The sequence below is a fragment of the Cheilinus undulatus genome, linkage group 5 (assembly GCF_018320785.1).
Source record: "Cheilinus undulatus linkage group 5, ASM1832078v1, whole genome shotgun sequence".
NCBI classification, from domain to species: Eukaryota; Metazoa; Chordata; class Actinopteri; order Labriformes; family Labridae; genus Cheilinus; species Cheilinus undulatus.
This window is the reverse complement of record NC_054869.1, coordinates 34,797,137-34,817,464: the sequence shown is the minus strand read 5'-3', so window position 1 is coordinate 34,817,464 and position 20,328 is coordinate 34,797,137. Positions and strand designations below refer to the sequence as shown.

General features: G+C 38.9%; 1 protein-coding gene across 4 annotated transcripts in view; it reads right to left on the bottom strand.

Moving 5' to 3' along the window:
• The window catches only part of LOC121510100 (dmX-like protein 1), a 78,383-nt gene that overhangs the window by 42,739 nt on the left and 15,316 nt on the right, over nucleotides 1-20,328 (bottom strand). For all 4 annotated transcript variants that reach the window (XM_041788001.1, XM_041788002.1, XM_041788003.1 and 1 more), the window contains exons 10-26: nucleotides 18,663-18,843; nucleotides 17,984-18,160; nucleotides 17,637-17,878; nucleotides 15,431-16,148; nucleotides 13,488-13,609; nucleotides 12,961-13,050; nucleotides 12,415-12,517; nucleotides 12,183-12,302; nucleotides 11,751-11,969; nucleotides 8,134-9,380; nucleotides 7,684-7,942; nucleotides 5,532-5,665; nucleotides 5,005-5,191; nucleotides 4,791-4,901; nucleotides 2,235-2,404; nucleotides 1,425-1,522; nucleotides 1,102-1,267 (exon numbers count right to left, since the gene is read on the bottom strand). In XM_041788001.1, the coding sequence (XP_041643935.1) occupies nucleotides 1,102-1,267; nucleotides 1,425-1,522; nucleotides 2,235-2,404; nucleotides 4,791-4,901; nucleotides 5,005-5,191; nucleotides 5,532-5,665; nucleotides 7,684-7,942; nucleotides 8,134-9,380; nucleotides 11,751-11,969; nucleotides 12,183-12,302; nucleotides 12,415-12,517; nucleotides 12,961-13,050; nucleotides 13,488-13,609; nucleotides 15,431-16,148; nucleotides 17,637-17,878; nucleotides 17,984-18,160; nucleotides 18,663-18,843 (4,344 nt within the window). The remainder of the gene's footprint in view (nucleotides 1-1,101; nucleotides 1,268-1,424; nucleotides 1,523-2,234; nucleotides 2,405-4,790; nucleotides 4,902-5,004; nucleotides 5,192-5,531; nucleotides 5,666-7,683; nucleotides 7,943-8,133; nucleotides 9,381-11,750; nucleotides 11,970-12,182; nucleotides 12,303-12,414; nucleotides 12,518-12,960; nucleotides 13,051-13,487; nucleotides 13,610-15,430; nucleotides 16,149-17,636; nucleotides 17,879-17,983; nucleotides 18,161-18,662; nucleotides 18,844-20,328) is intronic.

Sequence of the window (20,328 nt, the reverse complement as noted above, 5' to 3'; positions counted from 1 at the left end):
TTATCAATTTGTTGAATATGTTCAGAAGTTTTTGATGTGCCTGGGCACCCAGAACTTTCATCGTCTTGGACATCCTCTTTGCCTTCACTAAATCTCTGCATTGCTCAACTTTTAAGCTATTAATTTTTTGACTCCTTAGCATAAACATGTGCTCTTCAATCAGTAGCTAGCAGTGAACTAAAGACGTCATTTATTGCAAACTTACAGTAGTTGTGCATGAATGCTCAACCTTTAATATACAACACTCAGTATGACTGTGACCTGTGTGGTTTTGTATTTTCATAAGCACAGTCTCATTATCTAAAAGCCAAGCCTAATGATACAGACCAAAGAGCCAGGGTTTGGCACCACTTTTTAACTGCTTTTCTTCTAGGCCTAACTGTGCATTTAAAGAAAATGTGGAGTATAATGTTGAAAAATGAACCTTGTGGCGTGCTGGTCTGAGTCAGTAGATGCACAAACTCCATACAGGGAAAACAGATGGTACTAAAAGAGCAACACAGCTGCACAGAAACCGCATGTTGTGGACTTTGCAGAAGAAAACGTAAAGAAAAAAAACAGCCACAACTTATATACCAGGTCAACTTGTACTCTGAATTTTATGGTACATGGTTCCAATGAAAGGCACAAGGTAGTGACCCCTTTTACAATGCTTCATTATTAGTTTGGAACGACAAAAAAGCTATTGAAAATTCTCACAAATGGTGTAAAAGGCAGCAGCACCCAAGAGTCAACTGCCAGCATCAATATTTCTTCGGAGCATTGTGCTAAGAGCTTTCGACAATAAGACCTCAGTAGGGATGTATTGAGTTGTTCACACAATAAAAAAGGATGCCAGACACTAACTGATGGCAAGGTCTCTTTTGTATGAATGTGCTTTCTCTGCCTTTTAGTACATTTTCAAAACACTGCCCTTGACTGAATTGTTGTGCAAAAATGAACAACTACAATGCTTCAGAAATTATGTAAAAGGAAATGAGCAGCAAATGACGGCTGAAAGCATGGTTTCAAACTAAGGTTTAGCAGGCTGGCAAGTGGCACTAACAGATGAAGGAAGAAGTGCTTCTTGTAAACAATCTGTCATGTCTATTTTGCACTTGCCTCAACAGCATCCTTAAGGGAGCCGGCGAGAAGGAAGAAGGCTGCAGAGTGCTGGAACCGCTGCTTCCCCAGCAGAGAAAAGGCGTTTTTTAGTGCCGCTTTCCTCCACCGATCCTCACTGAAGTTGTTTCGGAAAAAGTCTGTCATTTTGGCGTTCTTCTGAGACCTGAAGAGACAGACAATCTGAATTCAACAACAAAAACAATGCTCGTGTCATAGGTCTTCTGTAGTCTGACAGAACTCATCTTGTTTATTGGAGGTGATGACTATGTGTGAATGTGAGTGGGTTTTTTATTCCATACGCAAGTCTCAGCTTTTCCTACCTGTACAATCCCCAGACCACTGCCTTCTTTTTCAGTGCAAGGTAAAATATAGCTGTATCCAGAGGATCATTGCTCTTCTGTAATGAAGCCCTGGCAACCTGACAAAATGAAAGAAAGAGCCTTAAGCCTAGCATTATGGGTCATTTCAGGTAGCCTTTCAAACCCTATCATAGGGTTGAATTATTAACTGTATGCAAAATTTCATTCTCACTTACCCAAAAGCACTTCATTTAATTTATGAAGCAATCAATATGAGTACTTAGAGCTTACACACTGAGGGCAAAACTTTCATGTGCAGATTTTTTTTTAAATATAACATCTTAAGTAGATTCAAATTGAAAGCAAAGCTGACAATCCTGCTGAAAATGTATAAATTGTGCATGCTGCTTAGTGTCAGACCTATATTTAGAAAACAAAGATATTCATCTAACCAAAATAAACCTCTGGAAAATGTAGCAAAGCAACACAAGTGCTCCATTTTTCAATCCATTGACTTTTGACTGCAGCTTCAATAATGTAGGAAAGAACTTCATAAACACATCAGATCTTAAACTATCTCAAAAATGTGCCTGAGGATTTATACAAGACTAACATATCTAGCATGAATACGAAAAACATTTTGATATAAACTCCACAGAGAAACCGACCTTTCATTTCTAATTTAACTCCTCTCTACTACTCCCAGCAAAATCTCAAACCTGCATATACTTAAAGATATAAAGTTATTGTTAAAAACTTGATTTAGATGAATATTCAAGATCATGAGCAGAAAAATAGAAACTAAGACTTTCATGTCATTAGTGTCCTCACCTTCTCGATACACCTGCGTAGCTTATTAGTGCTGCGGAGCCACCAGCCTACACCCATGGAGCGTAGCTCTGGCCAGGTGGGCTCTCCTTTCTGTAAAGCAGGCAACATGTTCAGAAGCTCCTCTTCGGCTTCAGAGTGAAAAGCCCAGGCATAATGACACGTCGACAGGCCTGTAGGAAGATGAGCATGATGGTCTTCAATAATGAAAATGTTTATGTTATAGAGAGAATAATAACACTGCGTTTAAGGACACAACAGTTACTTAGGTTGTAATTTACAACTGGTCAGGGAGTAGATAACGATTCTGTGCCTGGCTCAAAGGCAATCTAACCACTATGGTTTATTTTGTTTGATGACATTTGCTTCTTCTGCCTATGAGACTCTGAGTCTTTAAGTTCACAGTTTATTACATAGAACTGAGACCAATATCAACTGCATCATCAAGCATCAACAAGCATCATCTCTTTCTCACTTCAGGAGACTTTGCAGAGTAACTGCTATGCTAACTGCTATCATGACAGCACACTAGCTCCCTATTGGCTGTCCTTTATGGCAACCAGGGATGCTGGGCATCCTTAGTTGCACAGCAAGTGGTGAATTGAAAGAAGAATAGTCAAGGTGATTAGGGAGACTTTTTTGAAGCATGTGCGAGGGGCTGCTTTGTGAGGAAATGTTTGTGTGCTGCAACTGTTTAGTTTCTCTTTTTTCTCCAACTGCAGACTTTGAGTTATTGCTCACGTATTAAGCAATGACCCAAGGACATCATGGAGCACAGAGCCTGGACTAGCCAGGTGAAAAGCACTGGAGGTTCCAGAAAGGAAGGGGATTGAAGGTGGGCCCCCTTAAATAACCTTTAGCCTGGCAGCAAATTGCTCAACAGAAATCTAAACAGCTCTCCAGATGAGGGCTGGTAAATATTTTCCAAGGGTTGTGTAGCCCTGACATTGTGTGTGCACTGGAGCTATACCCAACTGAGTGGATGGCAAAAGCTCCTTCAGTAGTTTCATATTAGGGGCCAGGGTCTGGATCTGAGTAGACTTGACCCCAAAGTCTGGTTCATTTGATCAGTGTGAACACAAGTTCACTGTACTCCAGCACTATGCTAGAGTAGGGCTGAACGATTTGGGAAAATAATCTAATTGCGATTTTTTACCCAATATTGCAATTGCAATTTGAAATGCGATCATTAGTTCCTCCTAAAGTTCCTCAGTTTTTGTACTTTCCAACAAACACAAGCCATAAATCATTCTATATTACAACCAACACAATATTAGATTTAACAAGGGCTGAACAATAAAAAAACTAATTGTTATTATATTAATTTTGCTTATATTGCAAATTGGATATGAATTGTTGAATTATCATTCTCATACGTAGTTAGAAAAAAAGTATAAAATTGAAGAAAGTAGGATTTTTTGAAGACTATTCTAAAACATGGCACTTGAATGATTGCATAATTATGTAATGCATAAAAACTCTGCTGCAAAAAAAGTTTTAAACTGGTGTTCTGACATAAATTTCAGGTTAAAGAAATAATGCACCTTCTGTGATTTGAAAATTGCTGCAGTCCATATTGCGATTTAATCTAATGTTTGATTAATTGCCTAGCCCTATGCTGAAGTCTATGCTGAAGAGATATACAGGAGATATGAATGTAACCATGCCTGAGTACAGGGCATTCATCAGTGATTAGAAATGTACAGGCAATTTGAAATGTCTTGCATCTCTTCAAACTTGCACAGCACAAAACCATTTGATCCTCTGAGCTGTAGAGTAGATGTGGGGGTAGGAAGAGGGCCATTATTTGTGTGCCAAAAATAAAAACATCTACAGTAGCCTGCGGGATGGACTCAATCGTGGAGAATACACAAATGTCAAGCTCAGTGGTTTCCATGGTTGTCTCATCTTTTCTCTTCTTCTTGGTAAACCTGAAAACCAACTAAGTGCATGCCGCCACCTGCTGTATGGAACATAAATACCTACACAAGTGTGCTCAGGCATGTCACTAGCGTGAAAGCAGACCAGTGGGAGGAAGTGAAAATGCCCTTATAATGTATACCTTTAAATTATATATAGTCTATTTCAAGGTAAAACAAGGTGTCCGGGATAACAACCCTACTGCTGATTTGCTATTTTTTTACTATGCTCCTCTGACACTATACTTATAAAGTTAAAGAGTCTTCTCTTTGCAGGAGAATCCGTAGTCACAGCACAGAGACAAAGGAGAGTTATGTCAGAGCGAGATTATGAGGTAGTTGCCAGTGAGACAACTGTGGAGGATCTAATTTTAAAGATCAGAGTATAAGTTTGACAGAAACTGAGCATTATGAACCATCTTTTGGTGAAAAGTGTCAAGTGTAATGGGAAATCCTGTTGCCTCAAGTTTATGTAAAGATGGTACAATTTTGTCACTCTGTCATTTCTTTACCAATAGTGGCTTAACTGCGAATTTGGTTTTGTTGAATGAGAAAACTGATAGCTGCCTTGTTAAATGTTACAATATTCCCCCTTGTTTGTGACAGTAATAAAGCAGTTTAAACCATTCTGCCACTGTACCTTGTCGTAGAAGCTGTACTCTGTGAGCTGGAGGCAGGGAAGTAGAGAGAAAGGTATGGAGTCTGACAGCCAACAAAAACTTCAGTCCACACTCATCCAGTGTTTCTCCACCTTGTGAATGAATAACCAGCGTTATTTCAGAACATAATTACAGGAACACAACTCTTCTGCACCTCTTTTTATTTGAAGGGCACTGTTTTTTTCTCTTCTTTACCTTTGCTGGTGCCCTGGCTGTCTTTAAAGTCTGTGCTTGTGGTGGCAATGGTGTCAGCCAACGCCATCAGAGACATTTGCTCCAAACGGGTTAAGCCTGGCAAACTGGAATGAAGAAGGTGACTGGACAGAACTTGTGCATGTTCTGGACCAAAATATGTTGGACTGTACTGGGACAGGTCAATGACCTAAAAGGAAGAAACATGACAAAGCAGTGTTTCTGTTTAATTTTTTATGTGAGAGACGAGACTTACCATAAAGTGGTTAGACTTAAAAACAGCAAAACATATAAGAGGTACATTCTGCATTTTTATCTGTGCTAACACAAGGCTAGATTTTCATAAACTACAGCCATGCTAAGCTCTGAGTCTTTAAGTTCAATAGCATCGATTAATTATAATGAACCTTGAAATCCTAAATTATGCAAGTCTGATCCAGCAATAGAACAATGAAAGAGGACTAAATGTTTCTGTCCACTCTAATTTTATAGATTCCCTTTTAACCAAGCACCAGCCAAAAGGAACTGACCTTGTTTCCTGCTTCTTCCTGATCATTATCAAGAGGCTCCAGGTCTGCCATGCTGGGTGTTTGAAAGAGCTCATCATAAGCATCAGTGTGACTGGAACCATGCCCACTATCTCCACTCACACTGCCCACTTTATCTAAAGAGAAGCAAAAGACTGTGCTTAATTACACAAGGCTTGCATTTCATAAGAAATGGGCAGAGAAGTCCCCTCCTGCTGGGAAGACAGCAGATTAAATTAAAATGCCAAGAGCTGGAATTCCTTCACTGTATTTATCTTATTTCTGCTTTCATTCTTTTTTTTCTTTAATCCTCTGAGCCCTGGTGAGGAAAACAAGAATTAAAATTGATTGTTTGAAAATGAATTTTAAGAGCAGTGTTTTTGCACTGTATGTGCTATTCCTCATAAGAAGCGTTCTGTTTTTAGCCTATAATTAACATTATGAGAGAGTTACAATCTTTAATAGGCTCTATGCATGGCAGCGTGTGATGTATTTCTGGTGGAAAATTAGGCGGCCTGACAACTTCCGCCCGAAGACACATGCTAAGCCAAAACGAAACCTACTGTCATTATTCTCCAAAAGTAAACAACAGAAGTAAGTTTGGAAGCGATCTAAGGTCAAATGCGGAAGTGAAGCGTGGAGAAGCATAAAGCCCACTGTCGAATTTTTATAAAGACACAGAGTTTCAGTTTTCCTTATTTGAGCTTAAACAAAAGCATTTTCCATAAGTAGAGCTGGTTAAAGTTAATATAATCTAACAGCTGCTGGCAACACATAAACCTAGTTGACGTAAAACCAATTTACTGTCAGTGTTGGAGGTATTTCATTACAAAGTAATCCATGAGAGTGCCAAGATTACCTTTATTGTTGAAATACATAATATTTCATAAAAGTAATAAATTATTGAAAAAACTTCTGTATCTATTTAAAGTAATTAAAAAATCCTGGACCCAAACATGTCTGCACTGTTTCTGTTTCTCTCCTACTTGTTGGCAGGTAGCTGCATACCAGCAGAATGTAAGCACAGCTCTGTCAGTGTAGCTAGCCAATTTAGCAGGCATAAGAGCAGATAGGACAGGATTATACAGTGGAAATACTTTTTATGTTAAAAAACACACCATTCAAAGCTTGTGATACTATGTTTTTATAGCTGTTTCAGTAAGTCTTACAATATTTGCCCAATACTGTTTGCCTCTGTCCAGTCTATTGTCAGAATGTTGGCACGCTGAAAAGCTGTGAAAGTTGCATCTGTTATTCTTGTTTTCAGACTGAAGAGTTACAGATTATGGGATTACTCATAAGTGGACATAAAGTAGGCTAAGGGCCATTTTTAAAACTGACATGTGAAAAGAGTAGTTAAAGGGTTTACATTTTTGGTATTGCAGAAGTACTCCGACACAGTAACTTTCACTGTATGCAACACAATAACCAATAAGTTACTTTAAAAAATAATGCTACCCAACACAACAAACTACATATAACAATTTACACTACAAACACTACTTCAATATCTACTGTTAATTATTTGTCACACTTCAGTAACACAACTCTATTGTGTCTACTTTTACTATAACTGATGCTTTTTAAATGCTTTTTTGTTTGAAATGTGTCACCCTTTTCGATGGTTAATCTTTACACATGCATGTCAAACACTTAGTAGACAATGAATTATTTTCTATTATATTCAAGTAACTCGTTTTGACATTTTTCAAAAGGACTTTATAAAAGTTTCCTTTTCAAAGGTATGCAAGTCAAGTGGCAGCTTCACATTGAGAGTTGTTTTTGCTTAACAGAGGAATGGCCTCAGACAAGCAGCAGACCCTTCAAAGTATTAGTTTAAAAAAATTGAATGAAAAATATTCAAGGTGATGCCTTTGCAGCCTGAGTGAAGAGAACCTTCAGGTGGAGTGTTACTTCTGAGCATCTGTTCCTAAAGTAAAGGTACTATGATGAACTAACATATACAGTTTTTTTTTTTTAAGTTAATGGAATTTTTAAGGTTGCTTTGCCCATTTTTGCTTTGCCGATAGCTGTAAATTCCTACTTTATACATTTTAGTTCTTTGTCTTTATAAGACGCTTTTGAAGTACAGTTTATTGTTATGCAGCAGCCAATGTACAATCTTATTCTAAAGTTATTGGTTCTTCATACCCACCAGGTTTTGTTAATGTATCCTCATCAGCTGCCAGGAGTGAGTACAGAGGCAGAGGAGGGATGGAGCTGATCTCTGTGTAGTCAGGACTGGAGTTCTCAGATTTGCTGAACATCTTGCGGTCCCTGGCAGTGCTGCCTCCAGCACTAATGGTTCGAGAGCGTACCCGTTTCTCAGGATTGGTGGTACTGTCTTTGAGAGTCACAATTTCCCCGGCAATGCATTTTACCAGGTGGGAGAGGATGGCTTTGGCACGATAAACCTTAAGAAAGCATACATGAGTAAAGTATTATTCCTTTTTATGGCAATAAATGGATATTTTACTGTGCAATACTGGATATTTTAAAGTAAATGCTATTCCTTATAAGCCTACCTGTCTGATTTACTTCAACCTGCCTGAACACAAATGAATCAAACTAGAAGATCTACGGTTCAACAGATAAATACACTTACCTTTCCTAGATCCATTAGCTCAAGTAACTGTACAGGATGGTACTGGGGCAGCGTGGGAAAGAGCTGATGAGCTGCCTCAAAAAGCCCCGAGTCTTCCATCTCAATAGGCAGGTCATAAGCTGTTCTCTTCCCACTGAGTTTCTGAGCCAGACTCATCATCGATCTGGTCAATGCCTTTTTAGGAGGGGCCAGTAAAGACGTAGGGGCTCCCGGGCTAAGAGCATCCTCTTGACTCTGCCTGATAGCCGAGATTATAGAGGACACACTGCTGCTGATGTCAGTGTCTTGGCCGGTTGTTGCGCTGGGTTTGGGTGGTACTGGGGGCTGCCACTGTGAATAAACGTGCATCTCACAGTCCATGCCCACCACTAAGATGCCATCTCGGACCCAGGAGAGGGAGACTGGAATAGGCAGCGAGCCTTCGACAGAGGACACCAGATCAACTGATCGCAGCAATACCAAGCGAGATAATCTCTGTTCTCTACTGGCATCAGATGACAGACCCAGTTCTGGAGGTTTTCCAGAGAGACGACCGTACATATAAATCTTTGTCCCTATACCAACAGTCAAAACATGGGAGCCATTTTCCTGTGATACCCAGTCCAAATGAACCAGGCTTCTACCAGAGGTAGCAGGACAGGGTTCATTAGGTATAGAGGAGTCTGTGTTATTTTCTGCATTGCCACTTCCACATGTGCTACTACCGACACCATCTGTGCCATCCAGGACTAAAGTCTGATCCAGGATCCACTGTGAACCCCCAGTGGACTCACACTGGAAGATGCTGATGTGAAATAATGGTTCTCTAGCGTTTGCTGGGTTGGGACACGGAGTGAGATTGGGGCTGCGTTGTACCGTCAGTGTTGGAGTCAGGTGGGTGGTGGTGGTGTTGTTGTGGTGCACATAAGGGGTGGAGGCCAGAGAGGGAGGAGATGTTAACAGCCCATAAGAGTTCAGATTAGGGGTTGAGTTCAGAGGTGTGTATGGAGTCTGCCTGTATGCAACTGCGATCTGTCCGGTGTGGCAGCAGCTAACCTCTATGGGGCGGCCGTGAACACCAACTGCACTGCTGTTAGGAAGACCCTCCTCCACCAGGAGAGGCCACTCCTCCCACTGGTACTCTAAGTCGTTTATGCCTGAGGGCTTCGTTGTGCATCTCCAGAAGCGGACAGTTCCATCAGAGCAGGAAGTAGCAAGGAGGTAAGGCACACGGCCCGCAGGCAGAGAGCAGGATGCACTCAGGTGACCTGACAAACAGGTGGAAAAATACAATCAGGAAAGATGTTTCTCTATCGCACATATTTTAATGCTTTTTTTTCCTGTAAAACTTAGAATTCAGTCAAAAGATTTATACTGTTTTGAAAAAATATATATATATCTAGTGTAATGTGTCTACTAGAGCAAGAATTGCAGGCACAGAAACAGGCAAAATACATTCAGAACTGAAGTGAAAATCAGTGGTTTCATTGTTAATAAAACAGATGTCTGAATGGGAGATTTGTGTTCCAGATATTTTCAGATAATCAAACAGTTGTATAATGACTATTCATAGTGAATAGAAAAGGATATGAAAGAACTCCTTTCTTTATCAGCCTCTACTTCATGTTTTTCTGATAGAAAACATTTTTTATTTTAGTCAAGACAGAAATGTCTACATTTCTCTAAAAAGGAAATGAAGTTAATCCATCTTTTCAATCACTTGTTCACTCCCAACCACTCCTTTAGTTTCCTTGGCAACAATATTAATTCAATGCCTCAGACTGTACATGTGTGAGGAGATGCTCAGTTTCTTTATCTGTTTCTTGCCATAAGACTGATTACATAGCACTAAGGATGGCATTTTAATTCACACAGGTATTAAGCAGGGTTGCTTTACACTTTCAGACATCAAATTTAAGACTTTTAAAGACTTAAAGTAAGGAAAATTAAAACTGTCTTCTGCCTGGCAAAAATGAAAGATGTGTAAGATTTCTAACACTGGTACACCATACCAGGACTGGTCTGTCTATGAAAAGTCAAATGGTATAGGACAAAGAAATTTTCTGGTAATTAATAACCCAGCTTTGACAATTTCGGACACATTCGAAAGCCTGTATTCTATCAAGAAACTGTCAACTCATATCAAAAGTATTTTAGCAGGTTTGCTAAGTTGATTCTAATCATTAAAAAAGAAGAACACTTTTTCAGAGAAGACCTGTCAAAATAAGGGTAAGCTGTTTGTTTACATTTTTGAGCGGGAAACTTGGTCACCCCGAGGTTTAAAGACTTGGCTTCACAACAGTACATGGTTTATTTAATCACAGTGACTGATAAATAACAAGAGGGGGGGTCAGAGGGTTCTTCCTCAAAGAAAATTCTGAGCATCAAACACTTAATTTCCTGAACTTTGGTGAATATTTATGGAACAATTTGTGGTGGAAATTAAGTTGGAAATCCAAGGTCAAGTAATATTAATAATAATTAGAGATAAAACATTGGCATTTCCTCTATAAAGCTCACATTCTAGTTAGCTTGATTTTGCTGCTTTTCACATGTTCATTTAAAAATGAGTAGAAAAAAAATCCCATCAAAGAAGCTTGTTACTGCTTCAACACATAAAATAAAAACTATCAAAAGCCAACCTTACATAAAGTCAAAAATTAAAAGTATAATCTAAAGATTTTAGAAAAAGGAGGTTAACTTGTCAATGTTATAAAAGGTGACTTTTATAATTTTTTTGTTTTTTATTATTGAAACAGCTTTAAATTTGAAAAACTTAGAAAGTGTGACTGAAGCCTTCTAGTGCTACATGTCTTTTCCATCAATGGCTGATTTTTTAGCTTTTCAGATTATTTGTCTTGCTTTTTGTTGTCTAATTATCATCATTATCACATTACCTCAGAGCTTTGGTATAAGTGCTGATTTGTTAACATGAAATCACGATTTTATCTCGAATATAATAAGATATGGCGCTCAATATCATTTTATTGGATATCAAGGTGCACTGGTCAAGAGAGGAACAGAGATGCTGACATGAGGAAGTGAGTATAAACACAGGAGCAGAGAACTTTTAACCTTACTGTTCAGCTGTCAGGTTGCTTCTACTTTTTTCTGATGTTTTTTGAGGCAATGTTTAGTGATGATGAGTCTGTATTTGTGGTTGAAGACATTTCTTCTTTTTTGTTTTCAAATGAATTCACTAATATCTCTGGAACACTGAAGGCTTCTCTCTGATCCTGCTCACATTGAGGGGTGGGGCTGACATACACAGACAAAAAGGTTATGTACAGACGGCACTGCTGTAAATGGCATTAACTGTAACATGGACAAACGTGCAAAAAAGATATACTGAAATTTTAAAAATTAGCTAGAAAACGAAGACTGCTTAAAGGCACGTCTTAGGGAATGTGCCTTCTAAAATCTAAGACCTCTCACAGGTAAAATTAAGACTTTTTATGACCTTAAATTTCAAAAGTCCAATGTTATACTTTTTTTAAAACCTGCAGCAACCCTGGTTAAGGTGCAAAATATATATTTTTTTCATCTTGGACTATGTACTCGTCCCTAAAACTCTGGCACTTCTCTTCTGTTTGTTGTGCATACTGTCTTATGTCACTGGTGTCCTTGTTGCCCCTCACCTGCTGAGGGTGTGACACTGATGGCTTCCACTCCCTCAGGCAGAGCCATCTCTTGGCTGTACAGTCTGTGAGTTGTGAGGCTGAGGCGACAGGCACTCTGCAGATTGGAAGTGCAGGGTTTGGTCTTCTGAGGTACTGGGGAAGTGAACATGTCAAAACTAAACTGAGAGCTGTTCAAAGGAGAGGCTGGGTTCGCATCAGTCTCTGACATGGTCTCATCTGAAGGGAGAAAAACAGGAAAAAGAAAAGGTGAACTACCTTCACGAACAGTGTTCGAAACATCAAATTCACCTTAAGTTTACTTTTTCTATTTTCTAAATAAAATGAATCCAAAAAAATTCTGTTGGTTATTATTGTGTGTGTTCTGAATCAAGTGTTGCACTGAATCCAATTTTTCCGACATCCTGTGAAGTCTTTTGTTGAAGAACCCACCCATAGTGACTGGTAGAGCAGCAATGTGGAGATGCCACATGTGGAGGAGTGAGCGGCCTGCCGGGGTCAATTCAACCACCACGAGGAAAAACCGTGCTGAGAAGGTTGGCTCACTGGAAGCTGCAGGGAAAAACAAACACAAACAGAATATTAATAAACTGTGCAAAAATCAATAAATGGAGGTGGTGCAAATTTCAAAGCAATGTGTTGGAATAAAGTACTTAATCAATACCAGTATTAGGAAGATCAGGAGTTTCCTGTGTGCCCTCAGTTCTCTCACTGCCGAGGATCAGATCCTCCTCAAAAACATGCAGGAGCTGGGTCTGCTTCCCCTGCTGCAGAGAACAGCAGCTTTTATCAAAATACATCAACTGTAGACACATCACAACATGCTTCATGGGCTGCAGAGCCAAAACACAGATGCACTGATGTAAGTTGTGTTAACAGAAGAATGCACACACACATGCACGCATAAAAATAAATCATAGAAAAAAAGAAAGAAAGAAAAACAGCCTAAGGGCATGAAAGAAGGTTTGCTCTGCACCCATCTTTGCTTTTATCATGGCTGACCTTTCACCATGGCTCTGCAACAAAATGTTTCATAATACAAAGGCTCTTAACGCCTATAGCTTTAATATAAAGTGTATTGATCTTCAATATCAGAAGTTTATGATAATATATGACATTTACTGTGTCTCTGTACTAATAAGATCATAATCAGAGAAACCATCGAGAACCTAAATGAGCACAGTTTCCCCTCTTCTTTATGAATACTTACAAATCCAGTGATGGCATCCAGCTCTATAATACACCCTGGTTTAGCTGTAGACTGCTGACTGATGATGTTGAACACCTCCCCAACATATTTCTAAAGTGGGAAAAATGCAACATTGCCACATCACTCACTCACCATAAGATAATGCTGTAACAACAGTGAACTCATCAGTTTTGCCTCAGAAGATGGATCGATAATGTAAAGAAAAAGGAATAGTCAAAAAAGAAATAAAGATATTTTTTGTCTATTATGTAGACTGGGTTTAAGAAACAACTACATTTCTTTTCACATTTATCCTTTATTTCCTTGCATCATATCCAGCTGTGCTCATTTGTCATTTAATAAGTAATCCAGAGATGACACTAATAAATTGGCAAGGCTGTAAATAATCAGCACCTTATTATCTCAGGGATTCTGCGAGAGCCCCAGGGGAAACCTTGATGTTTATATTGCTGGCAATAACAAAATATTGCATTGCTTACTATACCCTGGGGCTTGATGCAATTTGAAGATCTTGTTTGATGACTTACTGATATCTCTGGATTGGAGAGCTCACTCAGGAGTTTCTTTGCTTCAATAACAGCCTGATACAGCCTGAGAGAGTGGCCATCACTTGCCACAAAGCAGGCGCTGGGAGAGTTACAGTATGCACCTAAAAAGAGAAAGAGTTGTGTCTGCATTATTGCATGTTTTCAGAGTATAAGGGATACATAAAAAGCACATTAGCTGGGTTGTGCAATGTTGATTTTTCTGGTGATATTTCCAAATCATCAATATCACTCAGTCAATCATACATCCTGATAAACACAAAGTTCTGCCTAAAACCCGACAAGCTTAATGCTGGCCTTATAGAATTTTGGCTATTAAATAATGAGACACAGTCACATTGAGTGTTATATATTAAAAGTTGGGTATTCATGCACAACTGCTGTCAGTTTCCCATAGTGATGTCTTTAGTTCATTGCTAGCTACTGATTGAAGTGAATGCCACATAAACCTATGTTTAAATAGATTTTTGTGAAGGCATGACAAAAGCATGTGCCAAAGTAGTCCCAAAACTTCTGACTACTGATCAACAGATAAAAATGCAAGGAAATTTGTGCAGACAGTGGCAGCCAATTGAAGGAAAACCACATTTTTAGAAGGAATGATTATTCGCAATGAAACATGGATCATATAATATGATCTTAAGACTAAATGGCAGTTGGTGCACCGGAAAAAAAAAACATCATTTCCAAGAATGAAGAAAGCACAACAAAGCAAGTCTAAATTCAAGGCCATGCTGATTGTTTTCTTTGACATTAAGGGTATAAAATTGGAGAAGTGGGTTCCAGAAGGGTCAACATCGAATCAACATAATTAAAAACAAGTTCTAGAAAAAATGTGAGAAAAGGGCCAGAAGAAAGAGACCACAACTGTGGGAAAAGGGATTTCATTCTTCATCAAAACAGCTCACACTGTGCTCTTGCTAAAACAGTCACAGTGCTTGATCACCCTCTCTTTTCACCTGATCCAACACTGTGTGACTTTTGCCTTTTTCCTAAGATCAAATCAGTGCTCAAAGGAACATGTTTTGAGTAGGGCTGAACAATTTTTTAACAGCCATACCTCGTATACCCAGATCTTTGAGTTTTCTTGTAGGTGACTTTTCTTTGAAATGCCCATCCCATACTGATGACATGTACAGCCAGTATATGGGCTGTAAATATCAGCAGGAGTTTTCACATCTACTAATACTAAACTGACCTTCTAAGTTATTATCTTCTAATGACGATGTTATGCAAATAATTTTGTGCATCTTAACAAATTAGACAAGCATGTCAAAATATACTTGCTTCCAACATCATATAAACAACGTATGTATAATGCATAATCTTGAAACAATATCTATTAACAGGAATCATTGAGACTTTGACATGACTCTAGCTTTTATAGAGCTTTTAGAGTCATTTGACTACTCAAAGCACTCTTACACTGCAGGTCAAAATTACCCTTTTTACACCCCTTAACTCCACTGTCACAAACTGATTGAGAAGGCTGCTATGTAGAGTATTAGCTAATCCTATTCATATGAATTTGCACGCCACTGACGCAGCAGTGGAGGCAGTGTGGGGTTAAGTATCTACCCAAGGACACATCAACATGTGACTGTTTGGGCTGGGGATCAAACCCACAATCTTATGGTTGAGAGAAAATTGACTCTACCTACAAAGGCACAGTTGCTTCACAATTTGGATATCTTAATATCAGAAAAGGTAAGTTATTGTCAAGATAATAATTAGTTTGAACTCTAAAACACATATATGGTAATTACATTCACTGAATACAGTCTTATTTGATTATAATAAAAAATATTTGGAAAACAAAAGCTACACCTCTTTCATATCGTAAAAAAAAAAAAGAAAAATTTAAATATTTGGTTATTAAGACAAATAATAAAAGATGTCTCCACACACTTAAAATATCTGCTCACCTAAACAGCTGCTTGGAATGAGTGTGGGCAGCCAGGCTACATTAGCAAAGGCTGATGCATGGAGAGAATTTATCCGTGCTAGTTCAGAAACCCCTCCGGACAGAGACAGTGGGCCCACAGGGTCCACTCTCCATAAAATCAGCTCACTGTAAATGGCATTGGGATCCTGGGATACCACACCCAGAGAACCCCTGCTGGACCTTGACTGACGGGGAAGAGATGTTGAATGAGGAAAACCAGAGGAGCAGGCTTCTGGAGGAGTCAGGATGCTGTCTACATCGGGTGTCCTCAAGGCGTTGTGGTGTGAGGTGGTGAGGAGGAGAGGGAGCACTGAGTGGCAGGCCAGGTCATTGAGGTGGAAGCGGTGACCGCAGTATCGTGACTTGTGAGAGACACTGAGCACAGTGGAGAAAGCAGAGTCCTCTGCAAAGGAGACCGCCCACTGGTTCAGGGAGCCGTCGGCATGTTTGGAGATCATAAGGACGTTGGGGGTGAAAATACTCAGACGAAGACTACTGCTGGGCGCAGCTTTTCCTTGACCTCCATAGCTTATTAGAGCAGATTTGGTTTGAGGCAATGTGCTCCCAGGCGGCCGCTGTCTGCCATGTTGGATTGCCAGATCCACATTCTTGTTGCAGGCATACATGACCACACTGTGGCTGAGGGAGATTGCATCTCCTGTAGGGAACGCTACAGGGATGCGGGACACAAACGACACCTGCAAGAGAAAGAGAAAACAGCAATGAAATCTACATCAGCCCTGGGTTAATTTCAAAAGTCTCTATGCTACGTGCTATAAGCATTAATTATCAGAAAACTGTCCTGGCCCATGCTGTGTAAATATGATCATGACACAGATGACACAGTAGATTATGACCTAATCTTACACATAGGTTCTCAAATCGAAGAGCTTACAATCTTCTATTCATTCTCCATACAGAAATTGAGCTGGTTGAGACTGGACTCTCAGACAGTGATGACAACACAGGGAATATAACTTTCTTCCCTTGCTTTTTTTAATAGGCTCTCAAATTCAAGCTGATCATTAAAACACCAGGAGCCTGTCTGTGTTTTTGTCTAATTAAAGCAGACAGGCCTTATCACTCTGAATGTCAATTAAAACCAGGGGTTCTTTGAGCTACCTTCCCTGACTAACAAACTGCCAAGCTGTAGAGTTCTCATTATTTCAACACTAATAGAAATTCATCAAGGTCCTTTTCAATTGGATTCTAAAGTCGCATATTATTAGAATAAAAATTGTAAGACAGGCTGGATAAGAAGCCAAAAATAAGTAGACCGTTACACCTATGAAACTGATTCATAACCTTGGAGATGGTACAATTAATTTATTTCAAGAGTAGTTGTAACAATTGTGAATAAAGGCAAAAAAAACAGCAACAGGTTGGTCTGCTTCATTTATGGTGACAGTCTGAAAATGCACTCAAACACACATGCTTTTAAGAAGCCAAAATTAATATTTTTCTGTTTACATGGCATATCAAAATAAATTATTTACTCATATGGCTGTTCCAGCCATGCAAACACCTGTAAGAGTTATGATGCAAGGCCAAGAAAGACCATGTGAGGATAGCCTCATGTTTCATGTTTCTATCAAAAACTACTTGAAAGACAGACTTTTTGATACCTTCATAAATCTAAAAACTTGTTGATTTCTAGGGTTTTTTCTGTGTTAAATGTAACAGTTTGAGGGCAGACAGTCTTCTTCTACAGAGCATGAGTACTCTGAAGAAGACATATGCCTCTGTACTCCACTCTTTAAAAACTGTTTGCTAGTGTCTTTTCTTTACAATGCAATGATTCCAAGAAAAACTGCTGTGTGACATCGCTGTGAGTGATATTACTAATATTCTGTATACAGGTACAAAGAATGTTACTAAAATTTGTAAAATGGCAGAAAGTCAGAACAGAATACACTGTTTGCCTAGACTGGGTTGCATTCTCATCATCCTAAATAATTGTTGAGGCAACATTTGCATTGCTCATTTAACAATTAAGTAAAATAAATAGACAAAAATGTTTGTTTTTGTATGTAGTTTCCATACATACAACTTCTGTTTCTCTGATCTATTTTCTCTTTTCTTTATCAACACTTTGGTGTAATTAAATCAGGAAAAACACATGGACAATACAATGCATCATGTTCCATTGTTTTGTGTAAATGTATGCCAATTAACAGTGAACGTACCTGAGTTTGTCTGAACATGCCTGGCTGGTATTCGTCTAACCAGTCTACATGCCAAACTAACAAAGAGCCGTCCATGGGATGGATGCTGAACAGCATGTCTGCTCCTTTATTCCACTCCTCCAGCAGCACATCTACCTGATGCTTCACCGCTGCCAGAGGAAGCTCCACTGCATCAGGTCCTTGGCTGTCGTTTGGTCTGCTACCATTATCTTCTTCATCAAAGTTATCTTCGTCTTCAGGCTCTGGAAGAGAAAGCAAATTAAAGTTCTCCATCAGTGTTATTCCAGCTTTGTATGCAGACCCCTTCAAATAACATGTTAATGTCCGAGTGAAAAATATTTCTGCACCTTCATGGGAGCATTCGTTTTGTTGCTCCAGACTGCCTCGAAGCTGCTGCAGGAAGACTTCCATTGCTAATGTGAAATGAAGCTCTTTGTTGTTGAGCCAGTGGACAGTGAAAGGACCGCCAGGTTCCTCGTCATCGACACCACTCAGGGAAGTGATGGAGGGCAGCAGAGGAATGTCTGTGGTAAAGTATGATAGGAAAACAGGTTAAAGGACAAGCAGGGCAAAAGTCCTTGGCTGTAGCAAACTAACTTTCATGAATCCGAGTATGTTTTGAAGTTTGCTTAATGAAATTCATGCATACAAATAAAGTCCTGCAAGGCTTCTCAGCCTCAAGGCTATAGGGATCAACAACATTTTGTCCTGATTTAGGCCAAAAACACACAGAGGACAACATGAAAATGCATTACAATTACTCTAAGCATGCTTCACCGAGCACCAACACTTAGCTGGATGTTAAATAAACATCCGCAGGCCATGTACAAGATTAACAGCATTTTATTTCAGTAAGAATTCAGAGGTTATGCCCTGTCCCATCCTGGTGATTTTATTCCAGCAGATTTGAGTATGCGGCTCTGGAATAGCTTACAATTCTCTTTACTGTAAGGGCCCTACTTATGCTCTGTTTTTGATACGCTTATCTTGTAGCACAACTTTTTCCCAACAAAATAGGATCATCACCTGTGGCCGGATTGATGCTGGCAGCAATGTGGAAGTGGCAGAGAGCGTTGGCGTGGGGCATGTGGCTGCTAACTCTCTTGTGCTTGTAGTGCCGATTCTGATGGTGGGGCAGGCAGCTGGTCAAAGAAGGCTGAGGCACATCTCGATACAAGGAGGCATGCAGTGATTCCTGAAAATTCAACTGGGAGGAAAACATTTATTATTGAAGCTGGATAATCATTACACAACTCTAAATGTGTTGGGACTTTGAGTTCTTACATGCTAAAACTCTAAAAGGAAACTAATCAGTTTTATTTCTACTGCCATGGATTTATTATTGTTTTCTCCATAGTTCATAATATATCTCTCATGAATCACATAGAGTAAGAACATTTTAAATAATCTGAAAAGGAACAAGTCTTTCATTGGGTAGGACAGGCTGATTTAACACCATAGATCCCTGTTATCCCTCACAGGTTGACACAGTGCTGCAGGTTAAACCTGTTTTTGAGGCTGATGTGCATAAATCCACTTGTGCTTCACTTCTTTGCTCCAAGCCAAAGCTGAGCTACTCTGCTTTAATGAAGAGACATTTCTCTTCAGGATGGAAGTTTTACTTAATGTTATTGACGTTTAAAGGACATTTAAGTTAACTACCTAATTTGTCTTACAAGGAGACAGAGAGAAACAAGCAGCTGAGCAAGAGAGGTGTTTAAAGGGAAGCGAAATTAAATCTTAATTCGGTACTTAGGTTATGTAAGATTTTTTTTGTTGTTGTTTCACAGTAATGTGCTAAACCTGCAATTCTGGGCAAAGCTTCTTTGAATGCTTACTACAAGGCGTGTCTCTGCAGTTGTGAATGAAGCCTCATATAAATCAAAACCAAGGATATGGAAGAGAAAGCATCTTGAGAGAATTATTCAAAAATAATTGTGTTTGAAGCACATTTTTTATGCAGCTTTTTAAATTTTTTTCTTCAATCTCATTTTTATACATTCGCTTTTATGTGATGTTGTCTTCTTACTCTCTTATTCCTTTAATTATCTTTCTACCTTTTTTATCTCCACTTTTATTATTACTATTACTATTACTACTACTATTGCTATTATTATTATTATTATTATTATCATAACTACTATCATCATTATTACTTATTTTTTTAGCATGTTTGAAATTGTTTACTCTTCTTATTGTGTTTCAATATCTCTTATTCTTATTGTTTTGATTTCCTTCTTACCGTGATCTTTATTTATCTTTTATTTAGGCTGATCTTATTGATTTTTTTTTATACCCCTTTGATGCTTGTATCACTTTACTGGCTCATACTTATCCTTTTCAATCTATTTTTTCTTTATAATTTTCATGTTTTTAGTTCTTGTTGCTTCTCTTTCAATTGCTTAAAAAAAAAGAAGTGGTGTCTTGGTTTTGTTGCTGGTCTCCTGTGTTGGCCAGCTACTTATGGATTCTTAAGATGTCTCGGCTCTGATAAAATCTCAGGACAGGGGTGCCGATTTCAAGGCTTGGGGCCGAATCTGGCTGATGTAACAGTTAAATCCGGCCCGAACGAAACATATTTCTGTTATAACTGGCCCATCAGAATGAGGTCTGCAGATTTCCTCAAGTATAAAAATGTAAACTTATCCTTGGTCCTTTTTATCCTTGGCTGTCAGTAGATGGAGGCCATCTA